This window comes from Salmo trutta, chromosome 28, assembly GCF_901001165.1.
Source record: "Salmo trutta chromosome 28, fSalTru1.1, whole genome shotgun sequence".
Classification (NCBI taxonomy): domain Eukaryota; kingdom Metazoa; phylum Chordata; class Actinopteri; order Salmoniformes; family Salmonidae; genus Salmo; species Salmo trutta.
This window is the reverse complement of record NC_042984.1, coordinates 40,973,185-40,996,292: the sequence shown is the minus strand read 5'-3', so window position 1 is coordinate 40,996,292 and position 23,108 is coordinate 40,973,185. Positions and strand designations below refer to the sequence as shown.

Sequence of the window (23,108 nt, the reverse complement as noted above, 5' to 3'; positions counted from 1 at the left end):
GTTTGAGTACATTACAAGCAGGAGTGTCCTCTGTGTTGCAGACTCAGGCCAGGTGCTGAAGTCTATCCACCTCCCTAAAGAACACGGCGTCCCTCAGGAGGTCACCCTGGAGCAGCTACAGGTTTTCCAGGTACAACGCTGTAACCTTACGTAAAAGAAAAAGGATACAAAAGTATCTGTTGTGTGTACTGTCCTCGGTTTTACTCTAACATATTTTCCCCTCTCCCCCCCACAGCACAAGTCACCTGTGACTACCATGACACTGTCCAAGAAAAAGGTAATAATGACACCCCCCCCCCCCCCACACACACACACACACACAGTCATCTCTCCACCTTATATCGACAAGGAGAGCTTCATCACCCAGTTGCTATGGTAACCGCCGAGGATGAGGCCTGGCTCACACTGAGATAGGGAATCTACATACACACCAGTAAACATGCTCTGTAGCAGGCAGTCTCAGTCTTATGTGAACGTTAAAAGTGTGAATCAGCGACGGCATGAATTCCTCACACAACCGATGGTTGTGGCTGCTGCTCTCTGAGCCACGTTGGAATGATCTGAATGTCTTTCTTCTCTGTGTTCTTTGTGCGTGCGTGCGTGCGTGCGTGGCTACAGCAGTGGCTGTTTGTGGGTTCTGCAGAGGGTGTGGCCCAGTTGGCTCTGTTCCAGTGTGAGTTGTACGGCCAGGCCTGCGCTGAGTGCTGCCTGGCCAGAGATCCCTACTGCACCTGGGACGGACACGCCTGCAGCCCCTTCATGCCCATCGCACGCAGGTGGACCCGCTCAGCACACACTTAACCCATTTATGAGCCAACACATATGTTGTATAGCTAGCACTTCCCACAGTTATATTACTAAACATGGCGTTATAAACTAAACACGGAGTTTAAATGGAGTGAAAATTCAAGTTATGTTCTTTTTAAGTCTATGACATGCCAGCTTACGTTCATATACCCAGTACTCACTCATCCAACACATGTAGCTATAAGCCTGCCCTACTCATATCCACATAGGCATGTGAACATGAATACTCACATTTAGTACATACTCTTATCTAACATGTCTTTTTTGGATTTCTTCTCTCTGAAGGAGGAATGCTCGTCAGGTTGGTGACGAGGAGGATCCTCTGACCCAGTGTGTCAAACAAGGAGGTGAGGAGGGACTGTCCAGAGCCGCACTCTCACAGACGTACACTAGCTTAGGTTTCTATATACACTGAGTACACCAAACATTAGGAACACCTTCCTAATACCTCCCCTCCCCTTTTGCCCTCGGAACGGCCTTAATTCGTCGGGGCAGGGACTACAAGGCGTCGAATGTGTTCCACAGGGATGCTGGCCCATGTTGACTTCAATGCTTCCCACAGTTGTGTCTAGTTGGCTTGATGTTTTTTAGGGGGTGGACCATTCTTGAGCCAACAGCTTTGCAGTTCTTGAAACAAACCGGTGCGCCTGGCACCTACTACCACACCCCGTTCAAAGGCACTTATTTTGTCTAATCCCATTCACCCTATGAATGGCCGACATACACAATCCATGTCTCAATTGTCTCAAGGCTCCAAAATCCTTCTTTAACCAGTCTCCTCCCCTTCATCTACACTGACTGAAGTGGATTTAACAAGTGACATCAATAAGGGATCATAGCTTTCACCTGGTCAGTCTATGTCATGGAAAGAGCATGTTTTGTATACTCTGTGTATAGTAGACATTGTGACATTTTTCTCTGTCTCTATTCAGCCGGTCTGCAGGTGAAAGCAGAACAGAGGATGATGATGGTTGCAGAGGGTAACAGCACATACCTGGAGTGCCTGCCCAAATCCAGACATGCAGCCGTGACCTGGTACAAACAGGCAGGAGAGAACAGCCCTGAGCTGAATCAGGTGCATACTGACACACAGGCAATTACACGCGTGCACACACACATATGCACACACACGTATGCACACACATATGCACACATCCACACACAGGTCTAAACACTCACACTCCTCTCTGTGTTGCAGTTGCAGTCAGGAGAGCAGCTGGTGGTGACAGAGAGAGGTGTTCTGATCAGTCGGGCCGAGACGGGTCACTCTGGTGTGTACCACTGTCAACTGGAGGAGCACGGCTTCCACTGGACCGCCGTCACTGTGCATCTGAGTGTGTGGAGCCCACCCCGTGCCCTCTCCTGGTCCACCAGCAATCGCAACCCCAACTCCAGCCCAGACGCCTCCCAGCCCTGGTACCAGGACGTCATGGCCCTCATCCACCCCAGCAGCCTGGAGCAGCACTGTCAGAGGCTGGGCTTCCGACGACGACGCAACCGCGACCAGGATCAGACCAAGGACAGTGACCACAAGACAGGGGACGGCCCCAGGGGCGAGAGGCACAAACATGGAGGCCGAGGAGGAGGTGGTGGAGGAGGAGGTGGAAGAGGAGGCGGGAGGAAGAGCAGGAGCAAACCCAAGCAGAGGTCTCCACGAAGCTCTTAGATGCTCCACTGCGCACAATGTGCTTTCTCCTGACTTACGCTCTCAAAACACTGTCTCACTCTCACAAACACACATACACATTTACAAAAACTCATATTCATGTAGAATGGGGACATAGGAGGCTCAGTGTGGGCTGGACTCAGAAGGGTGAATGTGTTTGCGTAGCGTGTTGGATGAAGGATGCACAGCATGTCCAAGAGACTGGTAAAGAATATATTAAGGCGCGAAGAGGACCTGGAAGAATGTGGTGTCTCATAAAACAGGAAAAAAAAGGCCCTGAAGGTGAAGCTAGGATCTGTCCTAATGAAAGACAGAGAGGGAGTCAAAAGGACACAAGCATGTGAGAGAGACTTAAGTGTCTTCGAGGTAAAAAAAAATGTGTGATTTGTCTTTGATGTAAAAAAAAAAAAAAAAACAATTGCTCCATTTTCCTTATTTAACTTTGTGTGTGATATTTATTTCTGTTTTGAATCAAACGGTTAGTTTCAGTAGTTGTATGAGGTCAGTTGTATTTAGTAAAAGCTCTGTGGTGTTCATTAGGCTTTCAACTCAAGCTTGACTCCTCACAACTGGCCTCATTGATGCCGGGTGTGTTTGACATTAGCGCACAGAGAAATGAAAAGGGGAAACTCAGAGTCAAACCAGCAAATCTGCCAAAATGAAATGCAGCAAAGCTAAAGCACTTTTAATGCTGTAGAAAAATAAACGTTCGTCTCGAGCTCTGGAGCAGCTGCATAAAAGCAGAGAGGCTTTTTAAATGTGGCCAGACTTCTTTTACCACATAAAAGACGAAACCAATACTGAGCAAGGTCCTCGTTAGTGTGTGTGTGTGTGTTTTATTCCCTACCATAAAGTATGATGGAATCCATAAAGAAAGTATTTTAAAATGAAACATGTAATGTTTATGATTTCCTCAAAGACCTTGTTCAGATCCTCCCTTCATTCATTATATGCGCTTTTTTATTTCACTCTGTAGCCTATATTTACGTCTCTGTGCCAATATTTCTTTGCAAATGGAAATAAAATGTTTTCAATTGATCTCTCCCAAGTTAAGGAGACACACAGTGCAGATACACAATTTTGGCAGTATGTTTTCTTACTTTCCCTTTTTTGTGGTATAGGAAGCTTGTCCATCGTCAATAAGACGCACACATGGATACGCACACCCACACTAACACAGCGTGTGGAAACATGATAGATCTGGAAGATGTAATCCATCGTCAACAACCCACATTTCCTCATTCAATATCTTCCAATTCAAAAAGAATTCATTCGACATTAGCCTGCGGGAGAAAAAAAAACGCAAACATGAATGAGTATATAGAAACAATGAAATAGCCAAGTGGTTCTGACTAACAGGATATCCCGTCGGGTCTGAACTGAAAAAAAGGAAACCGCACATAAAAACATGCTCAGTGCATTGTGCCGTTGGGATGGAGGCAGAGGTGGTTATGTTCAGGCGGGATCTCAATCACCATGGTTCAGATGTGGCTGAACGTCCTCTTCGTCACGTTTGCCTTCTGTAAGCTGCTCTCTCCGGAGTAGCACAGAAACATAACACGCTTCAGAGCCTTCAGGTCTCCTCACGTCCAACTAGGACTTCATCTAAAGGGTAGTGAGATAGCGTTTAAACATATGGTATGTATATTGTTGCGTGTTTGTCAAGGTACTGGTGTCCTCTAAACAAATAAACAAATTAACATACAATTTACAATGTTGGCTGTTGGCTCAGTATTTGAACACAAGTATTGTGACACTATAGAAAACAAAATACTTTTTTTGTGAGAAGAATTACCTCAGTCCTTGGGCCCTACGAGTTAGTGCTTGTAGCTTAAGGTTCTAGCTGTGCAGACAGATATCCCCAGGGATAGTCTGCATATCTGCTATGTTTCTCCCATCTTGAACATCACAAGATTGTAGCAGAGAGGGGCATGGGTGGGGCTCTCACAGCACAGCTGACACACTCTTGGCCATGTGGCAAAAAGCTCTGTGACATCAGAAGTGAAGGGCAATGGTCTCTGTCTCCCTCTGTGGGGAAGAGAGATAAGTACATGGAGAACTCGGGTACAGGTGCAGCCACTGAAGCAAAGCTCATAAGGGACAGATCAAAATTGACTGAGGGCTGGTTCAACTCAAAATAAATAATGCTCTCTCCCCCCCCCCCCAAAGTTAAAAATATTTTCACATGACCCTCCCCTTGCACTGCAAAATAAATTGAACACCCTCTCCCTCGTAGAATTAGTAATGATGTCGCTCTTGCTGCGGGTGATTCCCTGATCCACCTCTACACAGACGACACCATTCTGTATACATCTGGCCCTTCTTTGGACACTGTTAACAAACCTCCAAACGAGCTTCAATGCCATACAACTCTCCTTCCATGGCCTCCAACTGCTCTTAAACGCTAGTAAAACCAAATGCATGCTTTTCAACCGTTCACTGCCCGCACCGCCTGCCTGTCCTGCATCACTACTCTGGACGGTTCTGACTTAGAATATGTTGACAACTACAAATACCTAGGTGTCTGGTTACACTGTAAACTCTCCTTCCAGACTCATATTAAACATCTCCAATCAAAAATCAAATCTGGAATCGGCCTATTTCGCAACAAAGCCTCCTTCACTCACGCTGCCAAACTTAACCTAGTAAAACTGACTGTCCTACCGATCTTCGACTTCTGCGATGTCAAAAGAAGCTACAAAATAGCTTCCAATACTCTACTCAGCAAACTGGATGCAGTTTTTCACAGTGCCATCCGTTTTGTTACCAAAGCGCCTTATACCACCTACCAATGCGACCTGTATGCTCTAGTCGGCTGGCCCTCGCTACATATTCGTCGCCAGTCCCACTGGCTCCAGGTCATCTATAAGTCTATGCTAGGTAAAGCTCTGCCTTATTTCAGCTCACTGGTCACGATAACAACACCCACCCATAGCACGCGCTCCAGCAGGTATATCTCACTGGTCATCCCCAAAGCCAACACCTACTTTGGCCGCCTTTCCTTCCAGTTCTCTGCTGCCAATGACTGGAACGAAATGCAAAAATCGCTGAAGCTGGAGACTTATATTTCCCTCACTAACTTTAAACATCAGCTATCTGAGCAGCTAACCGATCACTGCAGCTCTACATAGTCCATCTGTAAATAGCCCCTCCAAGCTACCTACCTCATCCCCATACTGTTTTTATTTTCTTTTCTGCTCTTTTGCACACCAGTATCACTACTTGCACATCATCATCTGCTCATTTATCACTCCAGTGTTAATCTGCTAAATTGTAATTACTTGCTACTATGGCCTATTTATTGCCATACCTCCTCATGCCATTTGCACACACTGTATATAGACTTTCTTTTTTTCTATTGTGTTATTGACTGTACGCTTGTTTATTCCATGTGTAACTGTGTTGTTGTTTCTGTCGCACTGCTTTGCTTTATCTTGGTCAGGTCGCAGTTGTAAATGAGAACTTGTTCTCAACTAGCGTACCTGGTTAAATAAAGGACTTGTTCTCAACTAGCGTACCTGGTTAAATAAAGGACTTGTTCTCAACTAGCGTACCTGGTTAAATAAAGGACTTGTTCTCAACTGGCCTACCTGGTTAAATAAAGGACTTGTTCTCAACTGGCCTACCTGGTTAAATAAAGGACTTGTTCTCAACTAGCGTACCTGGTTAAATAAAGGACTTGTTCTCAACTAGCGTACCTGGTTAAATAAAGGACTTGTTCTCAACTAGCCTACCTGGTTAAATAAAGGACTTGTTCTCAACTAGCGTACCTGGTTAAATAAAGGTGAAATAAAAATAGAATTAACTCAAAATAACGTTTACGACCACAAATAACAATAAGCGTAGCGACCCTGCGTTTATAAACGTGGATGTCTATTTTACCACTTCAGCATGCTTCGTGGCACAGTTGATGTCACCATGCAGGGCTACGGGCCAGAAGGTTGAGGGTTCGCCGACCACCACAGACGAGCTCCCTCTCCCTGCCTGTTTCATTACACTACAATCAGAGCTGCAGACAATGATCAGCTGGAGGGAAATTGGATTATCAAACATTTTGACGCCATTTATATTTTTTCACCAACAGGTTTCTGTGCCAATGCACCACACAACCAATAAACAAAGCATACCGACTTCGGGCACTTCAATATCATGGTTTGTGTTTTCAAACACCACAATAAATAGACTACATCAACCTCGACAAACAGAAAATACACCCCTCCCTATCTTATTGGCTTACCCAGTGTTGAAGGCTTGACGATCTCTGAATGTCATGAAACTTTTTGGTGTTTTTAACAGACGTCTCTTTCCTTCCATCAATTGGCCACGGCACAGTTTGGATTGATAGATATTATTTGTCAGTAAAAAAAAAGACATATTTACACAAAGTATTTTTGAAGTGACAGGGATTGCACAATAAAGTCTGGGACTTTTTTCAAAACATAAATACATATACAACGACATAGATAGAGACAGAAAAATGCTCTACCTCCAGATGAGTATGAGGGGGGAGTTTAAGTAAAATTCTTTCAAGCTTGTTTGGCTGGTAACTTACAGTGCATTCGGAAAGTATTCAAACCCCTTCACATTTTCCACATTTTGTTACGTTACGGGCTAAATCATTTCCCCCCTCATCAATCTACACACAATACCCCATAAGGACAAAGCTAAACCAGTTTTATTTTTTAAATTTAGCAAATGTAGAAAAAATTGAAAACTGGATTATCACAATTACATAAGTATTCAGTCCCATTACTCAGTACTTTATTGAAGCACCTTTGGCAGCGATTACAACCTCGAGTCTTCTTGGGTATGACGCTACAAGACTGGCACACCTGTATTTGCGTAGTTTCTCTCATTCTTCTCTGCAGATCCTATCAAGCTCTGTCAGGTTGGATGGGGAGCGTCGCTGCACAGCTATTGTCAGGTCTCTCCAGAGATGTTTGATCGGGTTCAAGTTCGGGCTCTGGCTGGGCCACTCAAGGACATTCAGAGACTTGTCCCGAAGCCACTCCTGTGTTGTCTTTGTTGTGTGTTTTGGGCAGTGTCCTGTTGGAAGGTGAACCTTCACCCCAAGTGTGAGGTCCTGAGTGCTATGGAGCAGGGGATCTCTCTGTACTTTGCTCCGTTCATCTTTCAGGTCAGGTGATGAGTGGTGCCTGGTTTCCTCCAGACATGACACTTGGAATTCAGGCCAAAGAGTTCAATCTTGGTTTCATCAGACCAGAGAATCTCATTTCTCATGGTCTGAGAGTCCTTTAGGTGCCTTTTGGCAAACTCCAAGCGGGCTGTCATGTGCCTTTTACTGAGGAGTGGCTTCCACCTGGAAACTCTACCATAACTGCTTGATTGGTGGTGTGCTGCAGAGATGGTTGTCCTCCTGGAATGTTCTCCCATCTTCACAGAGGAACTCTGGAGCTCTGTCAGAGTGACCATCGGGCTCTTGGTCACCTCCCTGACCAAGGCCCTTCTCCCCCGATTCCTCAGTTTGGCCGGGCGGCCAGCTCTAGGATGAGTCTTGGCAGTTCCAATCTTTAGATGTTTGGGGCTACTGGTCAACCATGATGTGCAGGAAGAATCCAAGTGCCACTGAACTAGCACACTTGCCAGAGTCTTTAGGGTGTCTATAGCTAGGTTTCCATCCAATTGCCTACAGATTTTCATGTGCATATTGTAAAATCTTCATAAAAACAATATGTCATTGTAGAATAATCGTGAAGACATCAAAACTATGAAACAACACACATGGAATCATGTAGTAACCAAAAATATTTAAACAAATAAAAAAATATTTTTATTATTGAGATTCTTCAAAGTAGCCACCCCTTGCCTTGATGACAGCTTTGCACACTCTTGGCATTCTCTCAACCAGCTTCATGAGGTAGTCATCTGGAATGCATTTCAATTAACAGGTGTGCCTTATTGAAAGTCCATTTGTGAAATTTCTTTAGTCCTTAATGCGTTTGAGCCAATCAGTTGTGTTGTGACAAGACAGAGGTGGTATACAAAAGATATCCCTATTTGGTGAAAGTCCATATTATGGGAAGAACAGCTCAAATAAGCAAAAAGAAATGACAGTCCATCAATACTTTAAGACATGAAGGCCAGTCAATACAGAAAATTTCAAGAACTTTGAATGTTTATTCAAGTGCAGTCGCAAAAACCATCCAGTGCTATGTATTTTATTTAATTTTTTTCACCTTTATTTAACCAGGTAGGCCAGTTGAGAACAAGTTCTCATTTACAACTGTAACCTGGCCAAGATAAAGCAAAGCAGTGCGACACAAACAACAACACAGAGTTACACATGGAATAAACAAACGTACAGTCAATAACACAATAGAACAAATCTATATACAGTGTGTGCAAATGAGGTAAGATTAGGGAGGTAAGGCAATAAATAGGCCGTAGTGGCGAAGTAATTACAATTTAGCAATTAAACACTGGAATGGTAGATGTGCAGAAGATGAATGTGCAAGTAGAGATACTGGGGTGCAATGGAGCAAAATAAATAAATAACAATATGGGTATGAGGTAGTTGGGTGGGCTATTTACAGATGGGCTGTGTACAGGTGCAATGATCTGTGAGCTGCTCTGACAGCTGATGCTTAAAGTTGTGAGGGAGATATGAGTCTCCAGCTTCAGTGATTTTTGAAATTCGTTTCAGTCATTGGCAGCAGAGAACTGGAAGGAAAGGCGGTCAAAGGAGGAATTGGCTTTGGGGGTGACCAGTGAAATATACTTGCTGGAGCGCGTGCTACGGGTGGGTGCTGCTATGGTGAACAGTGAGCTGAGATAAGGTGGGGCTTTACCTAGCAAAGACTTATAGATGACCTGGAGCCAGTGGGTTTGGCGACGAATATGAAGCGAGGGCCAGCCAACGAGAGCATACAGGTCGCAGTGGTGGGTAGTATATGGGGCTTTGGGGACAAAACAGATGGCACTGTGATAGACTGAATCCAATTTGCTGAGTAGAGTGTTGGAGGCTATTTTGTAAATGACGTCGCCGAAGTCAGGGATCGGTAGGATAGTCAGTTTTACGAGGGTATGTTTGGCAGCATAAGTGAAGGATGCTTTGTTGCGAAATAGGAAGCCGATTCTAGATTTAATTTTGGATTGGAGATGCTTAATGTGAGTCTGGAAGGAGAGTTTACAGTCTAACCAGACACCTAGGTATTTGTAGTTGTCCACGTATTCTAAGTCAGAACCGTTCAGAGTAGTGATGCTGGACGAGCGGGCAGGTGCGATCGGTTGAAGAGCATGCATTTAGTTTTACTTGCATTTAAGAGCAGTTGGAGGCCACGGAAGGAGAGTTGTATGGCATTGAAGCTCGTCTGGAGGTTAGTTAACACAGTGTCCAAAGAAGGGCCAGAAGTATACAGAATGGTGTCGTCTGCGTAGAGGTGGGTCAGAGAATCACTAGCAGCAAGAGCAACATCATTGATTTACACAGAGAAAAGAGTATTCCCAATAATTGAACCCTGTGGCACCCCCATAGAGACTGCCAGAGGTCCGGACAACAGGCCCTCCGATTTGACACACTGAACTCTGTCTGAGAAGTAGTTGGTGACCCAGGCGAGGTAGTCGTTTGAGAAAACAAGGCTGTTGAGTCTGCTGATAAGAATGTGGTGATTGACAGAGTCGAAAGCCTTGGCCAGGTCGATGAATACGGCTGCACAGTATTGTCTTTTATCGATGGCGGTTATGACGTCGTTTAGGACCTTGAGCGGGGCTGAGGTGCACCCATGACCAGCTCGGAAACCAGATTGCATAGCGGAGAAGGTATGGTGGGATTCGAAATGGTCAGTGATCTGTTTGTTAACTTGGCTTTCGAAGACCTTAGAAAGGCAGGATAGGATAGATATAGGTCTGTAACAGTTTGGGTCTAGAGGGTCTCCCCCTTTGAAGAGGGGGATGACCGCGGCAGTTTTCCAATCTTTGGGGATCTCAGACGATATGAAAGAGAGGTTGAATAGGCTAGTAATAGGGGTTGCAACAATTGCGGTAGATAATTGTAGAAAGAGAGGGTCCAGATTGTCTAGCCCAGCTGATTTGTATGGGTCCAGATTTCATCAACTGTTCAGAGGAGACTGCATGAATCAGGCCTTCATGGTCGAATTGCTGCAAAGAAACCACTACTAAAAGACACCAATAAGAAGAAGAGACTTGCTTGGGCTAAGAAACACGAGCAATGGACATTTGACCAGTAGAAATCCAAATGTGAGATTTTTTGTTCCAACTGCCTTTGTGAGAAGCAGAATATGTGAACAGATGATCTCCGCATGTGTGGTTCCTACCGTGAAGCATGGAGGAGTAGGTGTGATGGTGTGGGGTGCTTTGCTGGTGACACTGTCTGTGATTTATTTAGAATTCAAGGCACACTTAACCAGCATAGCTACCACAGCATTCTGCATCAATACGCCATCCCATCTGGTTTGTGCTTAGTGGGACTATCATTTGTTTTTCAACAGGACAATGACCCGAAACACGCCTCCAGGCTGTGTAAGGGCTATTTGACCAAGAAGGAGAGTGATGGAGTGCTGCATCAGATGACCTGGCCTCCACAATCACCCGACCTCAACCCTATTGAGATGGTTTGGGATGAGTTGGACCGCAGAGGGACGGAAAAGTACTCAGCATATGTGGTAACTCTTTCAAGACTGTTGGAAAAGAATAAGAGTGAATGTAAATGTGAGCATAAGAACGAGGGGGAAAAGGCACTACAGTCCCCTGTGCCACCACCCAAAAAACACACAACCCTCCCAAAGAAAAACACACAACCCTCCCAAAGCAAAACACACAACCCTCCCAAAGAAAAACACACAACCCTCCCAAAGCAAAACACACAACCCTCCCAAAGCAAAGCACACAACCCTCCCAAAGAAAAACACACAACCCTCCCAAAGCAAAGCACACAACCCTCCCGAAGCAAAGCACACAACCCTCCCGAAGCAAAGCACACAACCCTCCCGAAGCAAAACACACAACCCTCCCGAAGCAAAACACACAACCCTCCCGAAGCAAAGCACACAACCCTCCCGAAGCAAAACACACAACCCTCCCGAAGCAAAGCACACAACCCTCCCAAAGCAAAACACACAACCCTCCCAAAGCAAAACACATAACCCTCCCGAAGCAAAACACACAACCCTCCCGAAGCAAAGCACACAACCCTCCCGAAGCAAAGCACACAACCCCCCGAAGCAAAACACACAACCCTCCCGAAGCAAAACACACAACCCTCCCGAAGCAAAGCACACAACCCTCCCGAAGCAAAACACACAACCCTCCCGAAGCAAAGCACACAACCCTCCCGAAGCAAAACACACAACCCTCCCGAAGCAAAGCACACAACCCTCCCGAAGCAAAGCACACAACCCTCCCGAAGCAAAACACACAACCCTCCCGAAGCAAAACACACAACCCTCCCGAAGCAAAGCACACAACCCTCCCGAAGCAAAACACACAACCCTCCCGAAGCAAAGCACACAACCCTCCCAAAGCAAAACACACAACCCTCCCAAAGCAAAACACATAACCCTCCCGAAGCAAAACACACAACCCTCCCGAAGCAAAGCACACAACCCTCCCGAAGCAAAGCACACAACCCCCCGAAGCAAAACACACAACCCTCCCGAAGCAAAACACACAACCCTCCCGAAGCAAAGCACACAACCCTCCCGAAGCAAAACACACAACCCTCCCGAAGCAAAGCACACAACCCTCCCGAAGCAAAACACACAACCCTCCCGAAGCAAAGCACACAACCCTCCCGAAGCAAAACACACAACCCTCCCGAAGCAAAGCACACAACCCTCCCGAAGCAAAATACACAACCCTCCCAAAGCAAAACACATAACCCTCCCGAAGCAAAACACACAACCCTCCCGAAGCAAAGCACACAACCCTCCCGAAGCAAAACACACAACCCTCCCGAAGCAAAACACACAACCCTCCCGAAGCAAAGCACACAACCCTCCCGAAACAAAGCACACAACCCTCCCGAAGCAAAGCACACAACCCTCCCGAAGCAAAACACACAACCCTCCCGAAGCAAAGCACACAACCCTCCCGAAGCAAAGCACACAACCCTCCCGAAGCAAAGCACACAACCCTCCCGAAGCAAAACACACAACCCTCCCGAAGCAAAGCACACAACCCTCCCGAAGCAAAGCACACAACCCTCCCGAAGCAAAGCACACAACCCTCCCGAAGCAAAACACACAACCCTCCCGAAGCAAAGCACACAACCCTCCCGAAGCAAAGCACACAACCCTCCCGAAGCAAAGCACACAACCCTCCCGAAGCAAAACACACAACCCCTCCCCAGTAATGTTCGATCTGTCTCTAAGTACACAGGCATGATTTACTCTGCTTGATTGCATTCAATTAAATACAACTTCATTATGAAATTCTTTAGTAATTACAATTATTATTGGTTTAAATTATAGTTATGAAACATAACATCTTACTACTGCATATTATCATCATGTGAGACATTTCCTGTGATGAGTTATGCCTATAATTTTATCCATCATTATGCGGAACTATTGCGTTTTCTACTACAGGTTGTGTGGAAGAATTTACAGAGCGGACTCGACCCAGTTTCCTGCTTGACTTACATCTCCAGGAAAGAACTACAGTGGTAAGTGTTAATTTATTTGGTTATGCTAAAAACGGGCAAATATTTTACTTTCCTGAAAGTAAGAAATCGAAATAAGTCTTATCACTCATTGCCAGGTGGTTACTCTTGACACGGAATAAAAAGGGAACTTAAAACAAGTTAAAATTCAGAGGCCCGCTTGCTAGCATCGACAGCTAGCTAGCCTGCGAGCTAACGTCATGTGACTGATTGTTAAGCTTATGTCTGATAATGACAGCAATATGTCAACTTGCTTGCTAGATGTTGGGACCATTATTTATTATTTATACATCGTTAGTCAGATGGTACTAACTGCTAATAGTTTTACTGTTTCCTGCTCCTAGCTAGGTGTAACTAGTCACACTGATAGCCAGCTACTGTAGCTAGCTAACTTACGTCATATAAACACAGGCGCTGTTGGTGGTTAAAGATATTCTTATGTCGCGTATTGTACAGTCACTCGACCTTTGATCATTTTGTTTTCTTGTGTTTGTTGGATTGCATTGAGCTGCAAAGTTGTATTGGTGACAGTTTAAGTTGGTGGGTCTATCGATGTATGCTTGTAAACTGGCTAGATTACCAGCAAGAGATGTGCTATCCAACCAGGTACAAGACATGAATAGAAAACATATCATCCAAAATTCTAAAGTCTTTCTCCCAACCCTCCTTAAAAGCAAAAAGGACGCAACCCCCACTAACAAAGAACAACTGGAGCCCAGGGTGAGCAAGTTGATTTGCAATGATTTGTAGAGTCAGACCCAGTTGTATGCATAGGGAGAAGTGTTAGTTGTTATCTGACATGTATTTTATGCAGCAGGTGGAGGGATGAGCCTCTTCCCTGTGATTGGCAGAGATGTGCCGGAAGCAGCCAATGGGGTGGATACACCAGGCTCCCCTGGATCCTGTAATGTGAATGGCCCGTACACCCACGCCCCTAATACCCCTGCACAGCTCCTGAAGTTTGGGGGTAGGGTGCCCTGTCCTGGGCAGGGATCCCTTGATGAGACTGAGAACTGTGTGGATGGGGAGAGCGCATGCGATGGACAAGAAAACCCCATAGACACTTCTCACAACTCCACGTCCCATTCAGACACACAGCAACACACCGACGCGTTCCCAGCCCACCCCTCCTTCCCCACTGCCACATGCACAGCAGACACAGAGCCAGACCCACACGAGCCCCCCAAAGACATGTCCCTCACTGGAGCCTCCCAAACAGGTATGCCCCTAAACGAGACTCTGTCTGGAGACTGGCAGCACACAGGCACTCCATCCAAAGACACAGCCCCAGAGGGGGACACTCTCAGCGCAGACAAAAAGCAGTCCGAGACAAAGCACACAGAGCCTTCTAGCTGCTGTGCTGCAGGAACAGAGGAGGAAAAGGAGGTGGAGGTGGAAGAGGAGGAGTGTGAAAAGGAGAGCGAGGAGCAGCATGCAGGAAACACACAGGCTGAAGTCTCAGCTGAGGTGAGTTTGCCATACTGACTGCTACTGCTCCTGTACATAATTGTTAATGTTAAAGTGCCAGAGCCGACAACTCAAGAATAGTACTTAATTACATTTACATTTGAGTCATTTAGCAGACACACATCTAATTGTATTTGTCATATGCGCCGAATACAACAGGTGTAGACTTTACCGTGAAATGCTTACTTACAAGCCATTAACCAACAATGCAGTTCAAGAAATAGTGAATAAAATATTTACTAAATAAACTAAAGTTTAAAAAAATGGAATTAATCAAAAGGTAACACAAATGTACGTAACAATAACGAGGCTTTATACAGGGGTTACCGGTACCGAGTCAATGTGCGGGGGTACAGGTTAGTCGAGGTAATTAGTAGAGTGACGATCCATATAAACTCAGCAAAAAAAGAAACGTCCCTTTTTCAGGACCCTGTCTTTCAAAGATAATTTGTAAAAATCCATAACTTCACAGATCTTCATTGTAAAGGGTTTAAACACAGTGTCCCATGCTTGATGAATGAACATGCACCTGTGGAACGGTCGGTAAGACAATAACAGCTTACAGACGGTAAGCAATTAAGGTCACAGTTATGAAAACTTAGGACACTAAAGGCCTTTCTATTGACTCTGAAAAACACCAAAAGAAAGATGCCCAGGGTTCCTGCTCATCTGCGTGAACGTGCCTTAGGCATGCTGCAAGGAGGCCTGAGGACTGCAGATGTTGCCAGGGCAATAAATTGCAATGTCCGTACTGTGAGACGTCTAAGACAGCGCTACAGGGAGACAGGGTGGACAGCTGATCGTCCTCGCAGTGGCAGACCACGTGTAACAACACCTGCACAAGATCGGTACATCCGAACATCACACCTGCGGGACAGGTACAGGATGGCAACAACAACTGCCCGAGTTACACCAGGAATGCACAATCCCTCCATCAGTGCTCAGACTGTCCGCAATAGGCTGAGAGAGGCTGGACTGAGAGCTTGTAGGCCTGTTGTAAGGCAGGTCCTCACCAGACATCACTGGCAACAACGTCACCTATGGGCACAAACCCACCGTCGCTGGACCAGACAGGACTGGCAAAAAGTGCTCTTCACTGACGAGTCGTGGTTTTGTCTCACCAGGGGTGATGGTTGGATTCGCGTTTATCGTTGAAGGAATGAGCATTACACTGAGGCCTGTACTCTGGAGTGGGATCGATTTGCAGGTGGAGGGTCCGTCATGGTCTGGGGCGGTGTGTCACAGCATCATCGGACTGAGCTTGTTGTCATTGCAGGCAATCTCAACACTGTGCGTTACAGGGAAGACATCCTCCTCCCTCATGTGGTACCCTTCCTGCAGGCTCATCCTGACATGACCCTCCAGCATGACAATGCCACCAGCCATACTGCTCGTTCTGTGCGTGATTTCCTGCAAGACAGGAATGTCAGTGTTCTGCCATGGCCAGCGATGAGCCCAGATCTCAATCCCATTGAGCACGTCTGGGACCTGTTGGATCAGAGGGTGAGGGCTAGAGCCATGTCTCCCCGCCCCCCCAACAGAAATGTCCGGGAACTTGCAAGTGCCTTGGTGGAAGAGTGGGGTAACATCTCACAGCAAGAACTGGCAAATCTGGTGCAGTCCATGAGAAGGAGATGCACTGCAGTACTTAATGCAGCTGGTGGCCACACCAGATACTGACTGTTACTTTTGATTTGAACCCCCCTCCTTTGTTCAGGGACACATTATTCCATTTCTGTTAGTCACATGTCTGTGGAACTTGTTCAGTTTGTCTCGATTGTTGAATCTTGTAATGTTCATTCAAATATTTACACATGTTAAGTTTGCTGAAAATAAACACAGTTGACAGTGAGAGGATGTTTCTTTTTTTTGCTGAGTTTATAAAAAATCAGCGAGTAGCAGCAGTGTAAAAACAAAAGGGGTGGCCATTTGTCTGGGTGGCCATTTGATTAGTTTAGTTGTTGAGCAGTCTTATGGCTTGGGGGTAGAAGCTGTTAAGGAGATTTGGCTCTCCAGTACCGCTTGCCGTGTGGTAGCGGAGAGAACAGTCTATGACTCGGGTGGCTGGAGTCTTTGACAATTTTTTGGGTCTTCCTCTGACAACGCCTGGTATAGAGGTCCTGGATGGCAGGAATCTTGGCCCCAGTGATGTACTGGGCCGTACGCACTACCTTCTGTAGTGTCTTGCGGTCGGAGGCCCAGCAAGTTGCCGTACCAGGCAGTGATGCAACCAGTCAGGATGCTCTCGATAGTGCAGCTGTAGAACTTTTTGAGGATCTGGGGACCTGAGGGGGAAAAGGTGTTGTCGTGCCCGCTTCACTGGTGTGTTTGGACCACAATAGTTTGTTGGTGATGCCAAGGAACTTGAAACTCTCGACCAGCTCCACTTCAATCTTGTTGATGTTAATGGGGGCCTGTATGGCCGTCCTTTTCCTATAGTCCACAATCAGCTCCTTTGTCTTGCTCACATTGAGAGAGAGGTTGTTGTCCTGGCAACACACTACCAGGTCTCTGACCTCCTCCCTATAGGCTGTCTCATCCTTGTCTGTGATCAGGCCTACCACTGTTGTCGTCAGCCAACTTAATGATGCTGTTGGAGTCGTGCTTGGCCATGCAGTCGTGGGAACAGGGAGTACAGGAGGGGACTAAGCACGCGCCTCTGAGGGGCCCAGGGTTGAGGATCAGCCGCGGCAGATGTGTTGTTGCCTTCCCTTACTGGCCCGTCAAAATCCAGGATCCAGTTGCAGAGGGAGGTGTTTAGTCCCAGGGTCCTTAGCTTTGTGGGCACTATGATGTTGAGTGCTGAGCTGTAGTCAATGAACACATTCTCACATAGGTGTTCCTTTTGTCCAGGTGGGTTTAGGCAGTCACTGGGCATCCAGCTTGCGGGTGGGTTTCCCTTTTGTAGTCCAAAATAGTTTTCAAGCCCTGCCACATCCGACGAGCATCAGAGCTGGTGTAGTAGGATTCAATTTTAGTCTTGTATTGACACTTTGCCTTTTTGATAGATCGTCTGAGGGCATAGTGGGATTTCTTATAAGCGTCCAGATTAGTGTCCCGCTCCTTGAAAGCGGAAGCTCTAGCCTTTAGCTCGGTGTGGATGTTGCCTCTGGCTTCTGGTTGGGAAATGTATGGTCACTGTGGGGACGACGTCGTCGATGCAGTTATTGATGAAGCTGATGACTGAGGTGGTGTACTCAACGCCATTGGACGAATCCCGGGAACATATTCCAGTCTGTGCTAGCAAAACAGTCCTGTAGCATCTGTGTCATCTGACCACTTCTGTATTGAACGAGTCACTGGTGCTTCCTGCTTTAGCTTTTGCTTGTAAGCAGGAATCAGGAGGATGGAATTATGGTCAGATTTGCCAAATGGAGCATTTTCTTGTTTGCTTATGTCCTTTTAACAGCTTGTTGAGTGCGGTCTTAGTGCCGTCATCGGTTTGTGGTGGTAAATAGAATGCTACGAATAATATAGATAGTGTGGTCTACAGCTTATCATGAGGTATTCTACCTCAGGCGAGCAATAACTCAAAACTTGTTTAATATTAGACATCGCGCACCAGCAGTTATTGACAAATAGACAAAAAGGCCCCTCGTCTTACCAGACGTAGCTGCTCTGCCCTGCCGAAAAACGGAGAAGCCAGCCAGGGCGACTTACAATTAGTGCATTCATCTTATGATAGCTGGATGAGACATATCACAATCGTAGCAAGTACATTTTCCCTCGATAAAGTAGTTATCAGCAAAGTGTATTTTGAATCTATTGAGCAGTGCAGCATATTCATATGTCCGGAGGATCTTGAGGATTGCTATATGTGTAAGACTGCCACTTCCTGTCAGCTTACAGAGGAGCCCTGGGCAGCAGCTGCCAGCCCCAGCTCTGTCCCAGCCGAGGGGGGGGAGTCGTCAGGCAGCAGCCCTTGTCCTCCCCACGTCATGGCCCAGGTGCGCGTGCGGAACGTCCCAGAGCGGGAGCGCATCGTCCGGGGCATGCAGGACAGCAAGAGCCTGGACGAGATCAGCCAGGCATGCATCGGAGGGGCCCGGGGTGGGTGTCGGGGGGGCCAGCCAGAGGGCCGCAGGGCCACCATCTCCTCTGCCCTGGAGCTGGAGGGAACAGTCAGCCACGACGGGGACCTGACCCACTTCATCTGCCGCAACCTGGAGCAGAAGATCAAGATGAGCTCAAAGCCCAGCCTGGACTGTGACTGCGACTGTGAGTACCAACACCGGGGGACCGCGGGGCCCGGGATGGGGGATTGGCTAATTAGTCACCAGGGTTGTATTCATTAGGTACCAAACAGATTTTTTTTTTTTAAACAAGGACTGGAACAGGGAGACCACCTGAACTTGTCTAGTAAGACATTTCCGTTTTCTGTTGAAAGACGTTTTGCTAACAGTGGGCCTGAATACGACCCTGGTGATCAGTGAAATGCTAATCCACGAAATGCCTTTTCTGGTGTTATTTCAGTGATACGTCAGTGTTTTGAAGTTGCAGTTGAAGTTCCAAATCGAATAAATCCACCCTTCCCCTCTCTCGTGATTAGATTAGCACCCGCAGGAAGGGTGGAAGGACTCACACAGGGGTTTGGATGAGGGAGGATGATTTGGTTTGCAGACTGTCGGTTAACGTAATTTCCTGTCTGTGTGCGTGCATGTTTCTTTTCTTTCTGTGTCCAGCGGACTGCTCGGGTTCCATCAGCAGCAGAGGTCGTGGGTCGTCGTCGCGGCGGCCGGCTGACATCCCTCCCATCGACCCTGCTGTCTTGACGGACCTGCAGAGACACACGCAGGAAGTCGCCCACAGCGTGGAGCTAATGATGCGCAGCCTCAACGGAACCATCCAGAACGTACGTGAGCTCAGTTTCTTCACACCACACACAAATGTTTCTGTATTTATTTCTGTATTACATTTGTACTGCTCTAGGGTTATTTATTGCTTGGATAACCCTGTCTACTATTATCTAATGATTCATTCTTCATTCTTTATGCGGTGCCCACAACGTCTGAAGAATTATCTCTGTGAATCAATGTAATGTTTGTTTGTGTCAAATAATCCCGCAATTGATGGGTTGCCAGCTGGCAATTTTGGCACGCAAATAAAATGTCATTAATTTATTCATTCACACACACACTCAGTCAAATACTTCTGATCTCCCTTCTGTCCTTTTAGTAATGCTCTAATTGTAAGTTGCCCAGAATTAGTGTCTGTGATATACTGTATGTCTATCTGTGTGTGTCCAGATGACAGCGCTGAGTGTGGGCTACATCCAGACCTATAGAGACTCTGTGGACAGCCTGGGGGAGTCTGTGGACATGAGCATAAAGGTGAGAGAACAGATAGCTTGGCCAGACATGAATGGAAGGATGAGCAGTGAATACTGATCGACAGTCACAGATGCTTCTTGTCGTAAGTATAATGTCCTGATTGTAGTGCGTGCGTGTGTGTGTGTGTGTGTGTGTGTGTGTGTGTGTGTGTGTGTGTGTGTGTGTGTGTGTGTGTGTGTGTGTGTGTGTGTGTGTGTGTGTGTGTGTGTGTGTGTTCATAGGGAATGTACACACTGATGGCGCGCTGTGAGGAGCTGGACCGCTCCATGCAGCCCATCCACACTCTGGCCGCCCAGATCCGGGACATTAAGCGTACCCTGGATGCCCTGGAGGCCATCTGCAAGTAGCCCCTCTCCCCCCTGGACTCTTTTACCTGGAAACCCCTCCCTGAGAGATCCCCTTTCACTGCAGACCCTTTTCTAACCTAACGACCCCCCTCCGTCCATACCGCCCTCCTGGAATCACTGCTACTAATCATGCTAGCTTCATGGATGATCCGCTCCTCCCCCTCACCTCACCCCTCCCCATGTAGACGTCATGCTTCAAACCCCCCCACCCCGGAAATGCTTGCTCGGCTAGGAGCCCCTCCCCCTGACAGAACTTGAAGGAAACGGAGCGCTTGATGCTTCTCTTATTACCGTCCGACCCACGTGGTTCAGATTGTACTAACTGCTGCCGCCCACACGGGGGCGCTCTCTCTTTCTCATGGAGAGTGAGATTTAGGAACAGATGAGATGGTTTAGATGTTAGTCACTTCTTAGGCAGGTTGCTTAAACTAGTGAGACGAGACACAGGAGAGTGTGTGGGGGTACATATGTCGTATAAATGTCATGTTACATACCTGTTACCAACCGAACCTGTTACCAACCAACCATTCCCTGCGGAGCTCTCCTCTCCGATCCCGAGATAATGTTGCGCTTTAGGAGACTGTGGTACCCTCTGTCATTTCACAGGTTGGCTGGTAGGTAGGTACTAAGTAGGTAGGCCTGTCTTAATATCGAACATATCTATTTTGCCTAAATAGTGCTTGCCATGGTGAGAGGTTGTGGACAGCTGTTACATGTAGCGTGCCGTAACTGGCTTGTAGCATGAAGGACTTGAATGCTACCAGATGTCATCAGATCTGCAGAAGCCCCACCTAGACGAGAAGGCAGCACCTTCACACTGGATATACAGTGCCTTCGGAAAGTATTCAGACCCCTTGACTTTTCCCACATTTTGTTACGTTACAGCCTTATTCTAGAATTGATTAAATATTTTTTTTCCCTCATCAATCTACACACAATACCCCATAATGACAAAGCAAAAACAGGTTTTTAGAATTTTCTAATTTAAAAATAAAATTGAAGCACCTTTGGCAGCGATTACAGCATCGAGTCTTCTTGGGTATGACGCTACAAGCTTGGCACACCTGTATTTGGGGAGTTCCTCCCATTCTTCTCTTCAGATCCTCTCAAGCTCTGTCAGGCTGGGGAGTGTCGCTGCACAGCTGTTATCAGGTCTCTCCAGAGATGTACGATCGGGTTCAAGTCCGGGTTCTGGCTGGGCCACTCAAGGAAATTCAGAGACTTGTCCCAAAGCCACTCCTGAGTTGTCTTGGCTGTGTGCTTAGGGTCATTGTCCTGTTGGAAGGTGAACCTTCACCCCAGTCTGAGGTCCTGAGCGCTCTGGATCAGGTTTTCGTCAAGGATCTCTCTGTACTTTGCTCTGTTCATCTTTGCCTGAATCCTGACTAGTCAACCAGTCCCTGCCTCTGAAAAACATCCCCATAGCAAAATGCTGCCGCCACCACGCTTCACCGTAGGGATGTGCCAGGTTTCCTCCAGGCGTGACGCTTGGCATTCAGGCCAAAGAGTTCAATCTTGGTTTCATCAGACCTGTCGTGTGTTTTACTGAGGAGAGGCTTCCGTCTGGCCACTACCATAAAGGCCTGATTGGTGGAGTGCTGCAGAGATGGTTGTCCTTCTGGAAGGTTCTCCCATCTCCACAGAGGAACTCTAGAGCTCTGTCAGTGGCCATTGGGTTCTTGGTCACGTCTCTGACCAAGGCCTTTCTCTCTGATTGCTCAGTTTGGCCGGGCGGCCAGCTCTACAAGGAGTCTTGGTGGTTCCAAAATTCTTCCATTTAAGATTGATGGAGGCCACTGTGTTCTTGCGGGATCTTCTTTGCTGCAGAAATGTTTTGGTACCCTTCCCCAGATCTGTGCCTCGGAGCTCTACGGACAATTCCTTTAAACTCATGGCTTGGTTTTTGCTCTGACGTACACTGTCAACTGTGGGACCTTATATAGACAGGTGTGTACCTTTCCAAATCATGTCTAATCAATTGAATTTACCACAGGTGGACTCCAATCAAGTTAAAGAAACATCTCAAGGATGATCAATGAAAACAGGATGCACCTGAGCTCAATTTCGAGTCTCATAGAAAAGGGTCTGAATACTTATGTAAATGAGGTATTTCTGTTTTGTCATTATGGGATATTGTGTGTAGATTGCTGAGGATTTGGATTTATGTAATCCATTTTAGATTAAGACAACAAAATGTGGAAAAAGTAATGGGGTCTGAATACTTTCCGAAGCCACTGGAAAGGAGGGATGGGCTGTGGGACTATAGGCTTTGGGAGGGGCGCATGTTTCACTGGGGAGGGAGAGATGGCCTCCTCTAACTGCTCTTTATCTCTGTACAATCAAAAGCACCTCTGTACATATCTCTTTCTGTAACAAAGAAATAATTGATCTACCCTTTGTCCTGAGTGTATATTTTCAGAAGAATAACAATAAATTTACATGAGCTGCAAAGACTAGCTGTCTGTTTTGTTCCTGGATGTGGTTTTGATGACATGAGTGTATAGATACAGGACATCTAGACTGATGCAGGACATCTAGACTGATGCAGGACATCTAGACTAATGCAGGACATCTAGACTGATGCAGGACATCTAGACTGATGCAGGACATCTAGACTGATGCAGGACATCACAGGACATCTAGACTGATGCAGGACATCACAGGACATCTAGACTGATGCAGGACAGGACATCTAGACTGATGCAGGACAGGACATCTAGACTGATGCAGGACAGGACATCTAGACTGATGCAGGACAGGACATCTAGACTGATGCAGGACAGGACATCTAGACTGATGCAGGACAGGACATCTAGACTGATGCAGGACAGGACATCTAGACTGATGCAGGA

General features: G+C 46.7%; 2 protein-coding genes across 5 annotated transcripts in view; both read left to right on the top strand.

Annotated features, from left to right (window-relative positions):
* Positions 1–4,184, top strand: part of sema3h (sema domain, immunoglobulin domain (Ig), short basic domain, secreted, (semaphorin) 3H) — a 31,844-nt gene extending 27,660 nt beyond the window's left edge. Inside the window, exons 12-17 of one of the 2 annotated variants that reach the window (XM_029720078.1) lie at positions 42–130; positions 236–277; positions 622–776; positions 1,093–1,154; positions 1,740–1,882; positions 2,006–4,184. In XM_029720078.1, the coding sequence (XP_029575938.1) occupies positions 42–130; positions 236–277; positions 622–776; positions 1,093–1,154; positions 1,740–1,882; positions 2,006–2,473 (959 nt within the window). In that variant the 3' untranslated portion in view covers positions 2,474–4,184. Of the gene's footprint in view, positions 1–41; positions 131–235; positions 278–618; positions 777–1,092; positions 1,155–1,739; positions 1,883–2,005 lie in introns of both variants that reach the window. The other variant, XM_029720077.1, reaches the window with a different exon arrangement.
* Positions 4,185–13,045: 8,861 nt separating this feature from the next.
* borcs6 (BLOC-1 related complex subunit 6) lies at positions 13,046–21,189 on the top strand. Of its 3 annotated transcripts, none has more exons than XM_029720074.1 (7): positions 13,046–13,115; positions 13,787–13,832; positions 13,927–14,579; positions 18,422–18,797; positions 19,262–19,431; positions 19,826–19,909; positions 20,131–21,189. In XM_029720074.1, exons 3-7 carry the CDS (start codon positions 13,938–13,940, stop codon positions 20,254–20,256), a joined length of 1,398 nt encoding a protein of 465 aa, XP_029575934.1. In that variant the 5' UTR covers positions 13,046–13,115; positions 13,787–13,832; positions 13,927–13,937; the 3' UTR covers positions 20,257–21,189. The 3 variants fall into 3 exon arrangements, with proteins under 3 accessions (XP_029575934.1, XP_029575936.1, XP_029575935.1); XM_029720076.1 differs by having other exon boundaries at positions 13,930–14,579; positions 20,131–20,273; XM_029720075.1 differs by lacking the exon at positions 13,787–13,832 and having other exon boundaries at positions 20,131–20,273.
* The last annotated feature ends 1,919 nt before the right edge of the window (positions 21,190–23,108 follow it).

Bases quoted from the DNA above. Each gene is read 5' to 3' on its own strand.
- borcs6 (XM_029720074.1), top strand. From the start codon at position 13,938: ATGAGCCTCTTCCCTGTGATTGGCAGAGATGTGCCGGAAGCAGCCAAT. The intron at 14,580-18,421 runs GTGAGTTTGCCA...ACTTCCTGTCAG, and splicing joins AGGCTGAAGTCTCAGCTGAG to CTTACAGAGGAGCCCTGGGC. The intron at 18,798-19,261 runs GTGAGTACCAAC...TTCTGTGTCCAG, and splicing joins CCTGGACTGTGACTGCGACT to CGGACTGCTCGGGTTCCATC.